A 20,120-nucleotide genomic window follows, 5' to 3' on the forward strand; every position below is an offset into this window, starting at 1 on the left:
TGGTGTTATTGTCTAAGGGTTGATAGTCTATGTTCAGACTGAGGAAGGGGTGGTGTTATTGTCTAAGGCTTGATACTCTATGTTCAGACTGAGGAAGGGGGTGGTGTTATTGTCTAAGGCTTGATACTCTATGTTCAGACTGAGGAAGGGGGTGGTGTTATTGTCTAAGGGTTGATACTCTATGTTCAGACTGATGTATGTGGTACTGTTATTGTCTAAGGGTTGATACTCTATGTTCAGACTGATGTATGTGGTACTGTTATTGTCTAAGGGTTGATAGTCTATGTTCAGACTGAGGAAGGGGTGGTGTTATTGTCTAAGGGTTGATAGTCTATGTTCAGACTGAGGAAGGGGTGGTGTTATTGTCTAAGGGTTGATACTCTATGTTCAGACTGATGTATGTGGTACTGTTATTGTCTAAGGGTTGATAGTCTATGTTCAGACTGATGTATGTGGTACTGTTATTGTCTAAGGGTTGATAGTCTATGTTCAGACTGATGTATGTGGTACTGTTATTGTCTAAGGGTTGATAGTCTATGTTCAGACTGATGTATGTGGTACTGTTATTGTCTAAGGGTTGATACTCTATGTTCAGACTGAGTAAGTGGGTTGTGTTATTGTCTAAGGGTTGATACTCTATGTTCAGACTGTATGTGGTACTGTTATTGTCTAAGGGTTGATAGTCTATGTTCAGACTGAGTAAGTGGGTGGTGTTATTGTCTAAGGGTTGATAGTCTATGTTCAGACTGATGTATGTGGTACTGTTATTGTCTAAGGGTTGATACTCTATGTTCAGACTGATGTATGTGGTACTGTTATTGTCTAAGGGTTGATACTCTATGTTCAGACTGAGGAAGGGGTGGTGTTATTGTCTAAGGGTTGATAGTCTATGTTCAGACTGATGTATGTGGTACTGTTATTGTCTAAGGGTTGATAGTCTATGTTCAGACTGATCTCTCTCACTGGATGTCAACTAAGGATTTCTGGGATATGATTCAGTGTATTTCTGTGGTTATCCAACCTAATCCCGTCACACAGCGACCGATACGTCCGTAGCATGAACGTGTTGTTGTGAAGAAGATGGATGTGACTCCGGGCAGATTTGTGTTGAGGCAGATTTACTCTCACTGAGAAAAAAAATCCTCTTATGGTGATCCTACTGAGGAGAGGTAGTTGTGAGCCGTAAACACACTAGCAATTCTATGATTGTCAGCATGTGTACGCTTTCACATTACCTGCATTTGTATCTATACCACTACACTCCAAAAGGGTTATGCGGCTTTCCCCATAGGAGAACCCCTTTTTGGTTCCAGGAAGAACTCTTTTGTGTTCCATGTCAAACCCTCTGTGGAACAGGTTCTACCTGAAACCAAAACGGGTTCTTCAAAGGGTTGTCCAATGGGGACAGCCGAAGAACCCTTTTGGGTTCTTGATACCACCTTTTTCTCTCCTAAGATCGTAGGAGTAACGTCACATAAAGAAATGGAAGGTATCAATAGTTGTACAGTATGTTTTAGTATGTGCGCTGAGTTTGGGGGGGTACGGTGGCCCAAAGGGGCCAAGTAGCTTTGTATGAAGGGAGTACCTCGGTAAGTGTTGTGGTGTTGAAAGGTAGCACTAAACATGGCACCTAAAGGAGAGGGTACAATCTGATTATTACAGTGATGACGACATGTTAGGAAAACACACTGAGGCTTGTTACCTCTGAGTTAGGCTCAGGTATATATCTTTAGGCTAGGGGGTGGTATTTTCATGTCCGGATGAAAAGCATGCCCAAAGTAAACTGCCTGTTACTCAGGCCCAGAAGCTAGGATATGCATATAGTTGGAAGATTTGGATAGAAAACACTCTAAAGTTTCTAAAACTGTTAAAATAATGTCTGTGAGTATAACAGAACTGATATGGCAGGCGAAACCCCAAGGACAAACCATCCAGGATTTTTTGTTGTTGAGTTAACTGTGTTTTCTATTTCTATGGTAAACAAGATTTATGAGGCACCTGGTTGCAGTTCCTATGGCTTCCACTAGATGTCAACCGTCTTTAGAAATTGGTTGATGTTTTTCCTTTGAGAAATGAAGAAGTACGGTTATTCAGAATGAGAGTCAAGCCAGTGGACTCTTTTGTTTGGGGCGCACGACCTGGAGCTCGCTCCACTTTGATTTTATCCGCTATTGAACACAGTATATTCCGTCTTAAATTTGATCGATTATTTACGTTTTAGGATACCTAAGGATGGATTAGGAAAGTTGTTTGAAATGTTTGGATCAACTTTACAGGTAACTTATTAGATAATTTGTAGTCATGTTGGGCGAATTGGAACCGGTGTATTTTCTGAATCAAACGCGCCAAATAAATTGACATTTTGGGGATATAACGAAGAAATTTATCGAACAAAAGGAACATTTGTGATGTTTCTGGGACATATTGGAGTGCCAACAGAAGAAGATCTTCAAAGGTAAGGCATGAATTATATCGCTATTTCTGACTTTCGTGTTGCACCTCCCTGGTTGAAAAATGTTTGTCATGCATTTTTATGCGGGGTGCTGTCCTCAGATAATCGCATGGTTTGCTTTCGCTGTAAAGCCTTTTTGAAATCTGACATGGTGGCTGGATTAACAAGAAGTTAAGCTTTATTTTTATGTATTACAAGTTAAATATTTATAGCAATTTAATTTGAATTTGGTGCTCTGCCATTTCACCGGATGTTGTCAAATCGATCCCGCTAAAGGGATTTGATCCCTAAGAATTTTTAAAACACATTGAGGCTTGTTACCTGGGAGATAGGCTCAGGTATTTAAAACACATTGAGGCTTGTTACCTGGGAGTTAGGCTCAGGTATTTAAAACACATTGAGGCTTGTTACCTGGGAGTTAGGCTCAGGTATATAAAACAGATTGAGGCTTGTTACCTGGGAGATAGACTCAGGTATTTTACTCTTGATAAAATATACTTCTACTGCTCTTATCTCGATCAGGTGAATGGTCCCATCAGCGCTTGTGAGCACACCCTTACAGTATTAGATAGGGAGGACTGAGGTGTAGTCAATATTCTCTTCTGCAACAGAAGTCCTTAAACCCATCATGGGTCCACAAAGACCGGTTCTGTCCCTGTCGTATGCAGTGTTTATGTAGCTCTGATATGCATAGATATGTCCCAAATGGAACCCTATTCCCTATGTACAGCTATGGGCCCTGGTCAAAAATATTGCACTGTAGAGGGAATATGGTGCTATTTGGGATGCAGCCTATGTATTCTCTGACTCTTCATGTCACGAATCCCGCTTCCTGAGTCTGTTTTTGCCTGTATTCTGTCCTGGAGTGTTTTTCCGGTGTCCTGGAACGCACCCTGTCTGGTTGCCGGGCAACGTAGCTAGTTGGGAGATCTCTGAGTACCCGCACCTGTATCCCATCAGCTATCTGCACACCTGGTCCTGATCATCACCCCTCCACTTCATAAGCGCTGACCTGACATCCATTCCCTGCCGGATCGTTAGCCATGAACAGTATGTTGTGCCAGCGTATCAGCCTCCAGTTTGATAGAGTTTGTTTTGTTGTTTTGTACGTCTTGCTTGCCTTGAACTCACCTCCGTTTTTTCTGTCTACAGTCATTCACCCGGAACACTCATCCCATCCCTACCTGGTCGTCGGTGACTTCAGTTACTTCCTTGGATCTGCCTATTCAATCCCATCAACTCACCTCCGCTGCCCGCTCCGCCACTTGGATTTTTCTATCACTACATTTAAACTTGTAAATAAATACTCACCTTCGTCTTACTCTCCTTGTCCTGGTCTGCTTCTGGGTTCTACTTTAGAAAACCGTGACACTTCAACTGGCCCTCTAGCCAAGTTCGTGTTTTAATGGGGGATCTGGCCTTCAGACTGATTCTTCAACTGGCCCACTAGCCAAGTTCCTGTTTTAATGGGGGATCTGGCCCTCTAGCCAAGTTCATGTTTTAATGGGGGATCTGGCCTTCAGACTGATTCTTCAACTGGCCCACTAGCCAAGTTCATGTTTTAATGGGGGATCTGGCCTTCAGACTGATTCTTCAACTGGCCCTCTAGCCAAGTTCATGTTTTAATGGGGGATCTGGCCTTCAGACTGGTTCATCAACTGGCCCTCTAGCCAAGTAAATGTTTTAATGGGGGATCTAGCCTTCAGACTGGTTCTTCAACTGGCCCTCTAGCCAAGTTCATGTTTTAATGGGGGATCTAGCCTTCAGACTGGTTCTTCAACTGGCCCTCTAGCCAATTTCATGTTTTAATGGGGGATCTGGCCTTCAGACTGATTCTTCAACTGGCCCACTAGCCAAGTTCATGTTTTAATGGGGGTTCTTGCCTTCAGACTGATTCTTCAACTGGCTAGCCAAGTTCATGTTTTACTGGGGGATCTGGCCTTCAGACTGATTCTTCATCTGGCCCTCTAGCCAAGTTCGTGTTTTAATGGGGAATCTGGCCTTCAGACTGGTTCTTCAACTGGCCCACTAGCCAAGTTCCTGTTTTAATGGGGGTTCTGGCCTTCAGACTGATTCTTCAACTGGCTAGCCAAGTTCATGTTTTACTGGGGGATCTGGCCTTCAGACTGATTCTTCATCTGGCCCTCTAGCCAAGTTCGTGTTTTAATGGGGAATCTGGCCTTCAGACTGGTTCTTCAACTGGCCCTCTAGCCAAGTTCGTGTTTTAATGGGGGATCTGGCCTTCAGACTGATTCTTCAACTGGCCCACTAGCCAAGTTCCTGTTTTAATGGGGGATCTGGCCCTCTAGCCAAGTTCATGTTTTAATGGGGGATCTGGCCTTCAGACTGATTCTTCAACTGGCCCACTAGCCAAGTTCATGTTTTAAAGGGGGATCTGGCCTTCAGACTGATTCTTCAACTGGCCCACTAGCCAAGTTCATGTTTTAATGGGGGATCTGGCCTTCAGACTGATTCTTCAACTGGCCCTCTAGCCAAGTTCATGTTTTAATGGGGGATCTGGCCTTAAGACTGATTCTTCAACTGGCCCACTAGCCAAGTTCATGTTTTAATGGGGGATCTGGCCTTCAGACTGATTCTTCAACTGGCCCACTATCCAAGTTCATGTTTTAATGGGGGATCTGGCCTTCAGACTGATTACTCAACTGGCCCACTAGCCAAGTTCGTGTTTTAATGGGGGATCTGGCCTTCAGACCGTTAACATTGCTGTTGTGACTGACTGACTGACTGTCTATCTGACTGACTGTCTGACTAACTAACTGACTGGCTGGCTGACTGACTTACTAACTAACTGGCTGACTGGCTGTCAGACTGACTGGTTGACTGGCTGACTGGCTGTTTGACTGTCTGACTTGTTGACTGGCTGGCTGACTGTCTGACTGTCTGACTGGCTGTCAGACTGACTGGCTGGCTGGCTGTTTAACTGGCTGGCTGGCTGTTTGACTGTCTGGCTGTCTGACTGGCTAGCTGACTGGCTGTCAGACTGACTGGTTGACTGGCTGGCTGGCTGGCTGACTGTCTGACTGGTTGACTGTCTGGCTGTCTGTCTGACTGACTGGCTGTCTGACTGTCTGGCTGTCTGGCTGTCTGACTGTCTGGCTGTCAGACTGTCTGGTTGACTGGCTGGCTGGCTGTTTGACTGTCTGACTGGTTGACTGGCTGGCTGACTGACTGACTGTCTGACTGGCTGTCAGACTGACTGGCTGGCTGGCTGTTTGACTGTCTGGCTGTCTGACTGGCTAGCTGACTGGCTGACTGGCTGACTGGTTGACTGGTTGACTGGTTGACATGCTGGCTGGCTGTCTGACTGGTTGACTGGCTGGTTGGCTGGCTGGCTGACTGGCTGGCTGTCTGACTGGTTGACTGTCTGTCTGGCTGTCTGACTGTTGTGTTTCCCTCAGGTTGTTTGATCAAGTGTAACATAATTGACAGAGCTTGGCCTCGGCTAGTCCACAGAGAAGAGAAGAGCTCGCAACCTTGTGGTGTGTGTGTGTGTGTGTGTGTGTGTGGTGTGTGTGTGTGTGTGTGCAATCACCACCTTCCGGAGACACCTGAAACCCCACCTCTTTAAAGAATACCTAGGATAGGATAAAGTAATCCTTCTAACCCCCCCCCCCCCCCCCCCCCCCTTAAAAGATTTAGATGCACTATTGTAAAGTGGCTGTTCCACTGGATATCATAAAGTGAATGCACCAATTTGTAAGTCGCTCTGGATAAGAGCGTCTGCTAAATGACTTAAATGTAAATGTAAATGTAATGTAAATGTGTGTGTGTGGTGTGTGTGTGTGTGTGTGGTTGGTGTGTGTGTGGTGTGGTGTGTGTGTGGTGTGTGTGTGTGTGTGTGGTGTGTGTGTGTGTGTGTGTGTGTCTCTCTCTTTCATGGAATATGGAAATCAATCCATAAATATGTTTATTGCTAAGTGATTGACAATATGTTCTCACATAAACCCCCAGAGGACTCCTGTATAATGATCCAGAGGACTCCTGTATATAGATCCAGAGGACTCCTGTATATAGATCCGGATAAAAAGCTGTATAAAGGTTGTTTTTTAAAATTGTATCTTTATTTAACTAGGCAAGTCAGTTAAGAACAAATTCTTATTTACAATGATGGCCTACCGGGGAACAGTGGGTTAACTGCCTTGTTCAGGGGCAGAACAACAGATTTGTACCTTGTCAGCTCAGGGAATCAATCTAGCAACCTTTCGGTTACTGGTCCAACCCTCTAACCACTAGGCTACACTGCCACACCAAAGCCTCTTACCAACCCACATACACAGAGTATTTACCCCACCCTTACCCATCATTACACTACCTACCATCTCCATATCTTCAGTTATTGGATCACCCTGAATGAGTCAACGTGAACACATTCCTTATTGACTGTCAAGATGTTATCTCTACTAATGCCACAGAGGAATCCTTATCTTCCACACTGTATTTGTTGATAAAGGGGATTCCTATCCTACTCACTTTAAATGTTGGCATCATTATTATTTAGTTTTCTGTATCAGAAGTGAGCAGACTCTGTATCAGAGGGGTGTGATTGAACACGGTATATCAGGGTTGGTTTAGTAGAGATGGGGGTGTGATTGAACACAGTATTTCAGGGTTGGTTTAATAGAGATGGGGGTGTGATTGAATACAGTATTTCAGGGTTGGTTTAGTAGAGATGGGGGTGTGATTGAACACATTATATCAGGGTTGGTTTGATAGAGACGGGGGTGTGATTGAACACAGTATATCAGGGTTGGTTTAGTAGAGATGGGGCTGTGATTGAACACAGTATATCAGGGTTGGTTTAGTAGAGATGGGGTGTGATTGAACACAGTATATCAGGGTTGGTTTAGTAGAGATGGGGGCTTTGAGTTTTACCTGAAGAATCATAACGTTCATGATTTATTGATTTTCACAATCCTGTTTGTGTTTACACTGAACATTGCAGCTTAGCATGACATTATTAGTAAAAAAGTAAAATATTTTAGGTTTATTTTCCACTGCACAGAAATGAAGGATGAGCAGTTAAATGGTGAACGCTTGATATCTGGACTCGAGACTCTAGTTACAGCCCATAAATACTGACAGCTTTTGCAGCTGCACCTATCTACCTTATGACATGTGATTAATAGGATAACTTTGGCGGGTAAAAATGCAATTTTCTTATGGTACTCGTCTCATGAATCTGCTGCGTTTTTGGGATTGACGTGGTCCACAAAGTGCTAACGGGTATTTCTACGGGAGAGAAGATACACGGTGCCAAATTAATGTACATTTAGTATTGGTATTGGAAGGTCCAGGGAGACAGAATCACACTCGCTTTTAGATTAAACTCGTGGAAATCCCATTAAATCTGACACCAAGAAATATGTTATTAATCAACATTTTAGAAGTATCTATAGAAGTTGGCTATATAAATAAATGTGATTTGATTTAGACGGAGAAACGCTAACTGTAAAATACATCTATCGTCTGATTGGATCAGTCGTTGCCCGTATCTGTAGGGTTCTTTTAAAAAACTTGTGTTGTCATCAAAATGTGCCTCGAGGCGTGTAATATTAGTGAGTCAGATTACGGTCTGAACGACCACTATCTTCATCGGAATTGACATCTGCATTTATTTAAGGTAATTATCCTTATTAATAAAAGTGGGTGAGCTGGTTGTTTTGATGGATTACACAGTACTGTAAATAACACTCAGTCAAGATGAGTAATAATGCCTTAAACGTAACGATGGTATAATTTCTGTCATATAATATAACAAAATGTCCTTTCAGCAGGGGGATTCATTCTATAGAGATTGGTATCATCATAATAAAATGAACGGAGAGATCAGGACTGGATAATCTGTCATTGCCTTATTCATTTATATGTATTAACTTGTGGTTGGGATCCGCCTGTGTCATGCTGTACCAGGGATGGGCATCTCGAGTCCTCGGGGCCTGATTGGGGACACACGTTGTCCCCAGCTAACGACACCTGACTCCAATAATCAACCAATCATGGTCTTCTGTTTAGAATAAAACGTGTTTTAATCAGGTGTGTGTCAGCTATAACGTTAGGACTGCAGATTGTTAATAAAATGTGTTTTAATCAGGTGTGTGTCAGCTATAACGTTAGGACTGCAGATTGTTAATAAAATGTGTTTTAATCAGGTGTGTGTCAGCTATAACGTTATAGGACTGCAGATTGTTAATAAAATGTGTTTTAATCAGGTGTGTGTCAGCTATAACGTTATAGGACTGCAGATTGTTAATAAAATGTGTTTTAATCAGGTGTGTGTCAGCTATAACGTTATAGGACTGCAGATGCCCATCCCTGCCTCCCTGCCTCTCCTCATGTTGCGTATAGATTCTTGGCTGACGTTTTTCACTCATAACATTATAGTAAAATGATCATTCACTTGAATGAATTATGAATTCTGATGAACATTATGATACACTTGTCAACGTGTTGTTAGTTGGTGATATTCTGTAGAGCTCTGCAAAGTTTATACAGTTAAACACATACAGGAAGAGTGAGATTGTTAATAAAATGTGTTCTTAAAACAGTATTTTAGTGTCATTTGATACAAACTAAATGTAATTTCTGGGGTTCGTTGTTAAAGCGTTTCAGAATGTACAGTTTATAATACCAGTCATGGGTTTAAAACGTCTCTGTGTCGGCAGCTCTGTACTGAGGGTTCTATACCTCCTTTTACCACTGTTGTTGATTGGCTCAAAGAAGAGTACCTCCTTTTATCACTGTTGTTGATTAGCTCAAAGAAGAGTACCTCCTTTTACCACTGTTGTTGATTAGCTCAAAGAAGAGTACCTCCTTTTACCACTGTTGTTGATTAGCTCAAAGAAGAGTACCTCCTTTTACCACTGTTGTTGATTGGCTCAAAGAAGATGCATAATTACATATTTATATGTACCTCCTTTTATCACTGTTGTTGATTGGCTCAAAGAAGATGCATAATTACATATTTATGTGTACCTCCTTTTATCACTGTTGTTGATTGGCTCAAAGAAGATGCATAATTACATATTTATGTGTACCTCCTTTTACCACTGTTGTTGATTGGCTCAAAGAAGATGCATAATTACATATGTTTATATACCTCCTAACATATTAGAATGTATTCACATTGGAACTCATTACACTTGGTTGGTACGGATCATGATGATGCTGATGATGTTGGTGATGATGAAGAGTGTGATGTTGATGATGATGATGAAGATGATGGTGATGATGATGAAGAGTGTGATGTTGATGATGATGATGATAAAGAGTGTGATGTTGATGATGATGGTGAGTGTGATGTTGATGATGAAGATGATGAAGAGTGTGATGTTGATGAAGATGATGAAGAGTGTGATGTTGATGATGATGATGATGAAGAGTGTGATGTTGATGATGGTGATGAAGAGTGTGATGTTGATGATGATGATGATTTAGAGTGTGATGTTGATGATGATGATAATTATCATTAAACCACAGTTGTCATTCTTTTGCCAAAGTGTTAATTTGTTTCCCTAATGACTCATCCTGAATTGAATTCCGTCGCTTCATCGATTTCTCCATTCAGTCCGAAGCCGTTATCCTAGAAGTAGTTTGTGCTGATGTCAAAATGAGGGGTGTTTTACAAAACAAATTTGTCTCTACCCAATCAGAGTATCAAAGCCAATGATGTGATTCATAATTCATGTAGGCTGGCTCTGGCCCAACCCATTGGTTTCTGGGACCAATCAGAACAGTCAGAACCTGTTTGCATTTCACAAGGTGTGGAGTAAAGGAAAGTCCAGACTGAAACTCTAGTGGGCGTGGCATTTGGGGCGGGGCGATGTGGATGTCTCATGATGAAGAAACTCTAGTGGGCGTGGCGTTTGGGGCGGGGCGATGTGGACGTCTCATGATGAAGAAACTCTAGTGGGCGTGGCATTTGGGGCGGGGCAATGTGGACGTCTCATGATGAAGAAGATACTCTAGTGGGCGTGGCGTTTGGGGCGGGGCGATGTGGACGTCTCATGATGAAGAAGATACTCTAGTGGGCGTGGCGTTTGGGGCGGGGCGATGTGGACGTCTCATGATGAGGAAGATACTCTAGTGGGCGTGGCGTTTGGGTGGGGCGATGTGGATGGGTAGTCAGGACCAATCAGAACGGTCAGAACGTGTTTGCATTCTGGGTAGTCAGGCTAGTGGTAAATCTCTGTAAATTGTGGTAAGGATCTCTTCTTTCTCCAAAAGTGATAAATCTCTATAAATTGAATTCCATGTCAGAGCAAATCACTCTTATTGCAACAATGACATAAATATGTATTTTTTTCTCACACATTACCCCCCCCGCCCCCCCAAAGAGACAACAACATAACAACCCAAACATTCACATAAAAATAATAATAATAATTATGTCCTCACATTTCCAATAACAAAAATACATAGAAAGTATAATATGCAGTCGCAGATCAATATTGACTGTAGCCAATATTCACCTTAAAAAAAATGGAGAATATACAGATTTACAATCCCAATGCTTCTAGAATATCACCGGCTTGCAAAAACTCACAAAACATCATGAAACTCCGGGTCATTCTTTTTCACTATGTAAGTACATTTTTCAAGAGCCAGGCTTGACGTTAACTATTTTAACCAATGACCAACTGACATTCTTCCAGTGGAGAGCAATGGAACGTCTAGCTTGTAATAGACAGAGGTCAACCATTTTCTTCTCTCTCCTATGTAAAAGTGATATTTCCTGGGTAAAGATTTAGGAGGTATAGTTCAGGGATTAGTGGTATTGGGGTTAGAGGTCATCACAGAGATATAGAGCAGTACTGAGGCTCCAAAGCTTTTGTGTATCAGCACATTCCCACAGGTATTGATACAAGGTGCCTAAATGTGTATTACATTTAACACACAGACATTTGTGGAGGCTTAACAGGGCTGATATGTTCTCATTGTCCAGTTGTACTGCAACGATCTCAGGAGGATGTTTATTGTCTGTACCTGAGTTCTACAGCATATCATACCCCAGTCCTCTGCTGAAATATCTACCTGTATATCATACCCCAGTCCTCTGCTGAAATATCTACCTGTATATCATACCCCAGTCCTCTGCTGAAATATCTACCTGTATATCATACCCCAGTCCTCTGCTGAAATATCTACCTGTATATCATACCCCAGTCCTCTGCTGAAATATCTACCTGTATATCATACCCCAGTCCTCTGCTGAAATATCTACCTGTATATCATACCCCAGTCCTCTGCTGAAATATCTACCTGTATATCATACCCCAGTCCTCTGCTGAAATATCTACCTGTATATCATACCCCAGTCCTCTACTGAAATATCTACCTGTATATCATACCCCAGTCCTCTGCTGAAATATCTACCTGTATATCATACCCCAGTCCTCTGCTGAAATATCTACCTGTATATCATACCCCAGTCCTCTGCTGAAATATCTACCTGTATATCATACCCCAGTCCTCTGCTGAAATATCTACCTGTATATCATACCCCAGTCCTCTGCTGAAATATTTACCTGTATATCATACCCCAGTCCTCTGCTGAAATATCTACCTGTATATCATACCCCAGTCCTCTGCTGAAATATCTACCTGTATATCATACCCCAGTCCTCTGCTGAAATACCTACCTGTATATCATACCCCAGTCCTCTGCTGAAATATCTACCTGTATATCATACCCCAGTCCTCTGCTGAAATATCTACCTGTATATCATACCCCAGTCCTCTGCTGAAATATCTACCTGTATATCATACCCCAGTCCTCTGCTGAAATATCTACCTGTATATCATACCCCAGTCCTCTGCTGAAATATCTACCTGTATATCATACCCCAGTCCTCTGCTGAAATATCTACCTGTATATCATACCCCAGTCCTCTGCTGAAATATATCTACCTGTATATCATACCCCAGTCCTCTGCTGAAATATCTACCTGTATATCATACCCCAGTCCTCTGCTGAAATATCTACCTGTATATCATACCCCAGTCCTCTGCTGAAATATCTACCTGTATATCATACCCCAGTCCTCTGCTGAAATATATCTACCTGTATATCATACCCCAGTCCTCTGCTGAAATATCTACCTGTATATCATACCCCAGTCCTCTACTGAAATATCTACCTGTATATCATACCCCAGTCCTCTGCTGAAATATCTACCTGTATATCATACCCCAGTCCTCTGCTGAAATATCTACCTGTATATCATACCCCAGTCCTCTGCTGAAATATCTACCTGTATATCATACCCCAGTCCTCTGCTGAAATATCTACCTGTATATCATACCCCAGTCCTCTACTGAAATATCTACCTGTATATCATACCCCAGTCCTCTGCTGAAATATATCTACCTGTATATCATACCCCAGTCCTCTGCTGAAATATCTACCTGTATATCATACCCCAGTCCTCTGCTGAAATATCTACCTGTATATCATACCCCAGTCCTCTGCTGAAATATCTACCTGTATATCATACCCCAGTCCTCTGCTGAAATATCTACCTGTATATCATACCCCAGTCCTCTGCTGAAATATCTACCTGTATATCATACCCCAGTCCTCTGCTGAAATATCTACCTGTATATCATACCCCAGTCCTCTGCTGAAATATATCTACCTGTATATCATACCCCAGTCCTCTGCTGAAATATCTACCTGTATATCATACCCCAGTCCTCTGCTGAAATATCTACCTGTATATCATACCCCAGTCCTCTGCTGAAATATCTACCTGTATATCATACCCCAGTCCTCTGCTGAAATATCTACCTGTATATCATACCCCAGTCCTCTGCTGAAATATCTACCTGTATATCATACCCCAGTCCTCTGCTGAAATATTTACCTGTATATCATACCCCAGTCCTCTGCTGAAATATCTACCTGTATATCATACCCCAGTCCTCTGCTGAAATATCTACCTGTATATCATACCCCAGTCCTCTGCTGAAATATCTACCTGTATATCATACCCCAGTCCTCTGCTGAAATATCTACCTGTATATCATACCCCAGTCCTCTGCTGAAATATCTACCTGTATATCATACCCCAGTCCTCTGCTGAAATATATCTACCTGTATATCATACCCCAGTCCTCTGCTGAAATATCTACCTGTATATCATACCCCAGTCCTCTGCTGAAATATCTACCTGTATATCATACCCCAGTCCTCTGCTGAAATATCTACCTGTATATCATACCCCAGTCCTCTGCTGAAATATCTACCTGTATATCATACCCCAGTCCTCTGCTGAAATATCTACCTGTATATCATACCCCAGTCCTCTGCTGAAATATCTACCTGTATATCATACCCCAGTCCTCTGCTGAAATATCTACCTGTATATCATACCCCAGTCCTCTGCTGAAATATCTACCTGTATATCATACCCCAGTCCTCTGCTGAAATATCTACCTGTATATCATACCCCAGTCCTCTGCTGAAATATCTACCTGTATATCATACCCCAGTCCTCTGCTGAAATATCTACCTGTATATCATACCCCAGTCCTCTGCTGAAATATCTACCTGTATATCATACCCCAGTCCTCTGCTGAAATATCTACCTGTATATCATACCCCAGTCCTCTGCTGAAATATCTACCTGTATATCATACCCCAGTCCTCTGCTGAAATATCTACCTGTATATCATACCCCAGTCCTCTGCTGAAATATCTACCTGTATATCTCTCTCTCTCTCTCTCATTTGGGGCAATGACAAGGTAATTTTTTGACTTGGGTAAAATAAAATGACTTGGGGGTTTTAAAGAATGGGCAAGAAAATGTATTGTTAAAGTAATGTACTTATACAATGACAAAGAGCTCATGTCATTTGAAGAACTAAAGGGAAGATTTAACTTACCATCATTTATGTTTTATTTTTAAATACTTACAATTGAGAAGCTTTATTTTTTTCCCGTTTAAAACAATCGGCCGTACAACCTCCTCTGTCCACTTTAGAAACGCTGTCCGTTGATATGTGTTATGGGAGAGGTCCAATGACATTGGAAAGAATTTTCAAAACAACAGAGCAAACTAGAATGCTATTTGGCCCTAAACAGAGAGTACACAGTGGCAGGATATCTGACCACTGTGACTGACCCAAACTTAAGGAAAGCTTTGACTATGTACAGACTCAGTGAGCATAGCCTTGCTATTGAGAAAGGCCGCCGAAGGCAGACCTGGCTCTCAAGAGAAGACTGCCCACAAAATGAGGTGGAAACTGAGCTGCACTTCCTAACCTCCTGCCAAATGTATGACCATATTAGAGACACATATTTCCCTCAGATTATACAGATCCACAAAGAATTAGAAAACAAATCCAATTTTGATAAGCTCCCATATCTACTGGGTGAAATAGCACAGTGTGCATCACAGCAGCAAGATGTGTGACCTGTTGACACAAGAAAAGGTCAACCAGTGAAGAACAAACACCACTTGTAAATACAACCCATATTTATGTTTATTTATTTTCCCTTTTGTACTTGAACTATTTGCACATAATTACAACACTGTATAGGGACATAATATGACATTTGAAATGTATTTATTATTTTTTGGAACTTTTGAGAGTGTAATATTTACTATTAATTTGTTATTGCTTATTTCACTTTTTTTTTTTTAATTTTCACTTGCTTTGGAAATATTAACATATGTTACCCATGCCAATAAAGCCACTAAAGTTGTGAATTGAGAGAGGAAGAGACTTTATGGAAGCAGCAGCGTGCCAGTCACACGTGTGATATCCCAGCAGACACACGCTCCTACAGCACCACACTTCAAAGTCTGGACGGACTTCTGAGGAAGAACCTGAGCCTTTGAACTGGCAGAGAGGTCAGAGTCACATGGTCGGCCTTCTCTCTTCACACACATCTACATCACAGCTGCAGGAGCTGGGAGCGTTGTGGTGGTCACGGTGTGTGTGACTCCCCAGCCACCACCCTCCCCTCTGAGAATGTTATCTACTCCATATGGGGAGACTGGAGGCTGGAGGCTGTTATCTACTCCATATGGGGAGACTGGAGGCTGGAGGCTGTTATCTACTCCATATGGGGAGGCTGGAGACTGGAGGCTGTTATCTACTCCATATGGGGAGACTGGAGACTGGAGGCTGGTATCTACTCCATATGGGGAGACTGGAGGCTGTTATCTACTCCATATGGGGAGACTGGAGACTGGAGGCTGTTATCTACTCTATATGGGGAGACTGGAGGCTGGAGGCTGTTATCTACTCCATATGGGGAGACTGGAGGCTGTTATCTACTCCATATGGGGAGACTGGAGGCTGTTATCTACTCTATATGGGGAGACTGGAGGCTGTTATCTACTCCATATGGGGAGACTGGAGACTGTTATCTACTCCATATGGGGAGACTGGAGGCTGTTATCTACTCCATATGGGGAGACTGGAGACTGTTATCTACTCCATATGGGGAGACTGGAGACTGTTATCTACTCCATATGGGGAGACTGGAGACTGTTATCTACTCCATATGGGTGACTGGAGGCTGGAGGCTGTTATCTACTCCATATGGGAGACTGGAGGCTGTTATTTACTCCATATGGGGAGACTGGAGGCTGTTATCTACTCCATATGGGGAGACTGGAGGCTGTTATCTACTCCATATGGGGAGACTGGAGGCTGTTATCTACTCCATATGGGTGACTGGAGGCTGGAGGCTGTTATCTACTCCATATGGGGAGACTGGAGGCTGTTATCTACTCCATATGGGGAGACTGGAGGCTGTTATCTACTCCATATGGGGAGACTGGAGACTGTTATCTACTCTATATGGGGAGACTGGAGGCTGTTATCTACTCCATATGGGGAGACTGGAGGCTCCTGAGACAGGAGTAGGGGGTTGAGGAATCAGCCTCATAGGGCTGATGAGACAGGAGTAGGGGGTTGAGGAATCAGCCTCATAGGGCTTCATGAGACAGGAGTAGGGGGTTGAGGAATCAGCCTCATAGGGCTTCATGAGACAGGAGTAGGGGGTTGAGGAATCAGCCTCATAGGGCTGAGGAGACAGGAGTAGGGGGTTGAGTAATCAGCCTCATAGTGCTTCATGAGACAGGAGTGGAGGGTTGAGGAATCAGCCTCCTAGTGCTGAGGAGACAGGAGTAGGGGGTTGAGGAATCAGCCTCATAGGGCTTCATGAGACAGGAGTAGGGGGTTGAGGAATCAGCCTCATAGGGCTTCATGAGACAGGAGTAGGGGGTTGAGGAATCAGCCTCATAGGGCTGATGAGACAGGAGTAGGGGGTTGAGGAATCAGCCTCATAGGGCTTCATGAGACAGGAGTAGAGGGTTGAGAAATCAGCCTCATAGTTCTGATGAGACAGGAGTAGGGGGTTGAGGAATCAGCCTCATAGTTCTGATGAGACAGGAGTAGGGGGTTGAGGAATCAGCCTCATAGGGCTGATGAGACAGGAGTAGGGGGTTGAGGAATCAGCCTCATAGGGCTTCATGAGACAGGAGTAGAGGGTTGAGGAATCAGCCTCATAGTTCTGATGAGACAGGAGTAGGGGGTTGAGGAATCAGCCTCATAGGGCTTCATGAGACTGGAGTAGAGGGTTGAGGAATCAGCCTCATAGGGCTTCATGAGACAGGAGTAGAGGGTTGAGGAATCAGCCTCATAGTTCTGATGAGACAGGAGTAGGGGGTTGAGGAATCAGCCTCATAGGGCTGAGGAGACAGGAGTAGGGGGTTGAGGAATCAGCCTCATAGGGCTGAGGAGACAGGAGTAGGGGGTTGAGGAATCAGCCTCATAGGGCTTCATGAGACAGGAGTAGAGGGGTGAGGAATCAGCCTCATAGGGCTGAGGAGACAGGAGTAGAGGGTTGAGGAATCAGCCTCATAGGGCTTCATGAGACAGGAGTAGGGGGTTGAGGAATCAGCCTCATAGGGCTGAGGAGACAGGAGTAGAGGGTTGAGGAATCAGCCTCATAGGGCTGAGGAGACAGGAGTAGGGGGTTGAGGAATCAGCCTCATAGGGCTTCATGAGACAGGAGTAGACGGTTGAGGATTCAGCCTCATAGGGCTTCATGAGACAGGAGTAGAGGGTTGAGGAATCAGCCTCATAGGGCTTCATGAGACAGGGCTAGAGGGTTGAGGATTCAGCCTCATAGGGCTGATGAGACAGGAGTAGGGGGTTGAGGAATCAGCCTCATAGGGCTGATGAGGCAGGAGTAGGGGGTAGAGGAATTAGCCTCATAGGGCTTCATGAGACAGGAGTAGGGGGTTGAAGAATCAGCCTCATAGGGCTTCATGAGACAGGAGTAGGGGGTTGAGGAATCAGCCTCATAGGGCTTCATGAGACAGGAGTAGGGGGTTGAGGAATCAGCCTCATAGGGCTTCATGAGACAGGAGTAGGGGGTTGAGGAATCAGCCTCATAGGGCTTCATGAGACAGGAGTAGGGGGTTGAGGAATCAGCCTCATAGGGCTTCATGAGACAGGAGTAGGGGGTTGAGGAATCAGCCTCATAGGGCTTCATGAGACAGGAGTAGGGGGTTGAGGAATCAGCCTCATAGGGCTTCATGAGACAGGAGTAGGTGGTTGAGGAATCAGCCTCATAGGGCTGAGGAGACAGGAGTAGAGGGTTGAGGAATCAGCCTCATAGGGCTTCATGAGACAGGAGTAGAGGGTTGAGGAATCAGCCTCATAGGGCTGATGAGACAGGAGTAGAGGGTTGAGGAATCAGCCTCATAGGGCTGAGGAGACAGGAGTAGGGGGTTGAGGAATCAGCCTCATAGGGCTTCATGAGACAGGAGTAGACGGTTGAGGATTCAGCCTCATAGGGCTTCATGAGACAGGAGTAGAGGGTTGAGGAATCAGCCTCATAGGGCTTCATGAGACAGGGGTAGAGGGTTGAGGAATCAGCCTCATAGGGCTGATGAGGCAGGAGTAGGGGGTAGAGGAATTAGCCTCATAGGGCTTCATGAGACAGGAGTAGGGGGTTGAAGAATCAGCCTCATAGGGCTTCATGAGACAGGAGTAGGGGGTTGAGGAATCAGCCTCATAGGGCTTCATGAGACAGGAGTAGGGGGTTGAGGAATCAGCCTCATAGGGCTTCATGAGACAGGAGTAGGGGGTTGAGGAATCAGCCTCATAGGGCTTCATGAGACAGGAGTAGGGGGTTGAGGAATCAGCCTCATAGGGCTTCATGAGACAGGAGTAGGGGGTTGAGGAATCAGCCTCATAGGGCTTCATGAGACAGGAGTAGGTGGTTGAGGAATCAGCCTCATAGGGCTGAGGAGACAGGAGTAGAGGGTTGAGGAATCAGCCTCATAGGGCTTCATGAGACAGGAGTAGAGGGTTGAGGAATCAGCCTCATAGGGCTGATGAGACAGGAGTAGAGGGTTGAGGAATCAGCCTCATAGGGCTGAGGAGACAGGAGTAGGTGGTTGAGGAATCGCTTACCGACTCCTTTCAATATGTTTCTTTCAATCGCTCGACGTCCGTTCATGTGGAACGATGACAGGTGTAAGGCTCACATAGGAAGGAACCAAAGGTTGAGTGCTTCTTGTAATTGGTAGGTTTGAAGAAAGGAGGAATGAGAGGAGGACAGAGAGAGAGAGAGAGAGAGAGAGAGAGAGAGAGAGAGAGAGAGAGAGAGAGAGAGAGAGAGAGAGAGAGAGAGAAATGCCAGAACTGGACAAGAACCTGACACCCTCAGCACACAGGGGGACAAACACCTGCCTGCAGGTGACAGCATTCCCTCCCCCATATGCCCCCCTAGGCACAACTATGACAACATAACCAACAAAAACGGGTCACAACTCCTGCAGCTCTGTCGCACGCTGGGTATGTACATAGTCAATGGTAGGCTTCGAGGGGACTCCTATGGTAGGTTCACCTATAGCTCATCTCTTGGCAGTAGCACTGTAGACTACTTTATCACTGACCTCAACCCAGAGTCTCTCAGAGCGTTCACAGTCAGCCCACTGACACCCCTATCAGACCACAGCAAAATCACAGTCTACTTGAACAGAGCAATACTCAATCATGAGGCATCAAAGCCAAAGGAACTGAGTAACATTAAGAAATGCTATAGATGGAAGGAATGCAGTTTGGAAACCTACCAAAAAACAATTAGGCAACAGCAAATTCAATCCCTTTTAGACAACTTCCTGGGTAAAATGTTCCACTGCAATAGTGAAGGTGTAAACTTGGCAGTAGAAAATCTTAACAGTATATTTGACCTCTCAGCTTCCCTATCAAATCTAAAAATCTCAAATAGAAAACCGAAGAAAATGAACAACAATGACAAATGGTTTGATAAAGAATGCAAAAATCTAAGAAATAAATTGAGAAACCTGTCCAACCAAAAACATAGAGACCCGGAAAACCTGAGTCTACGCCTTCACTATGGTGAATCACTAAAACAATACAGAAATACACTACGGAAAAATAAGAAACAGCACGTCAGAAATCAGCTCAATGTAATTGAAGACTCCATAGACTCTAACCAATTCTGGGAAAATTGGAAAAAACTAAACAAACAACAACACGAAGAATTATCTATCCAAAATGGAGATGTATGGGTAAACCACTTCTCCAATCTTTTTGGCTCTATAACAAAGAATAAAGAGCAAAAACATATACATGATCAAATACAAATCCTAGA

General features: G+C 43.8%; 1 protein-coding gene across 1 annotated transcript in view; it reads right to left on the reverse strand.

Annotated features, from left to right (window-relative positions):
• Window positions 1-18,340: 18,340 nt before the first annotated feature.
• Window positions 18,341-20,120, reverse strand: part of LOC120036323 (inactive carboxypeptidase-like protein X2) — a gene marked incomplete at its 5' end in the record, with an annotated part of 37,974 nt that continues 36,194 nt past the window's right edge. The window contains one exon of the mRNA XM_038982799.1: window positions 18,341-18,742. Within this exon, the coding sequence (XP_038838727.1) occupies window positions 18,341-18,742 (402 nt within the window). The remainder of the gene's footprint in view (window positions 18,743-20,120) is intronic.

The sequence above is a fragment of the Salvelinus namaycush genome, unplaced genomic scaffold (assembly GCF_016432855.1).
Source record: "Salvelinus namaycush isolate Seneca unplaced genomic scaffold, SaNama_1.0 Scaffold1302, whole genome shotgun sequence".
In the NCBI taxonomy this organism is placed as follows: Eukaryota; Metazoa; Chordata; class Actinopteri; order Salmoniformes; family Salmonidae; genus Salvelinus; species Salvelinus namaycush.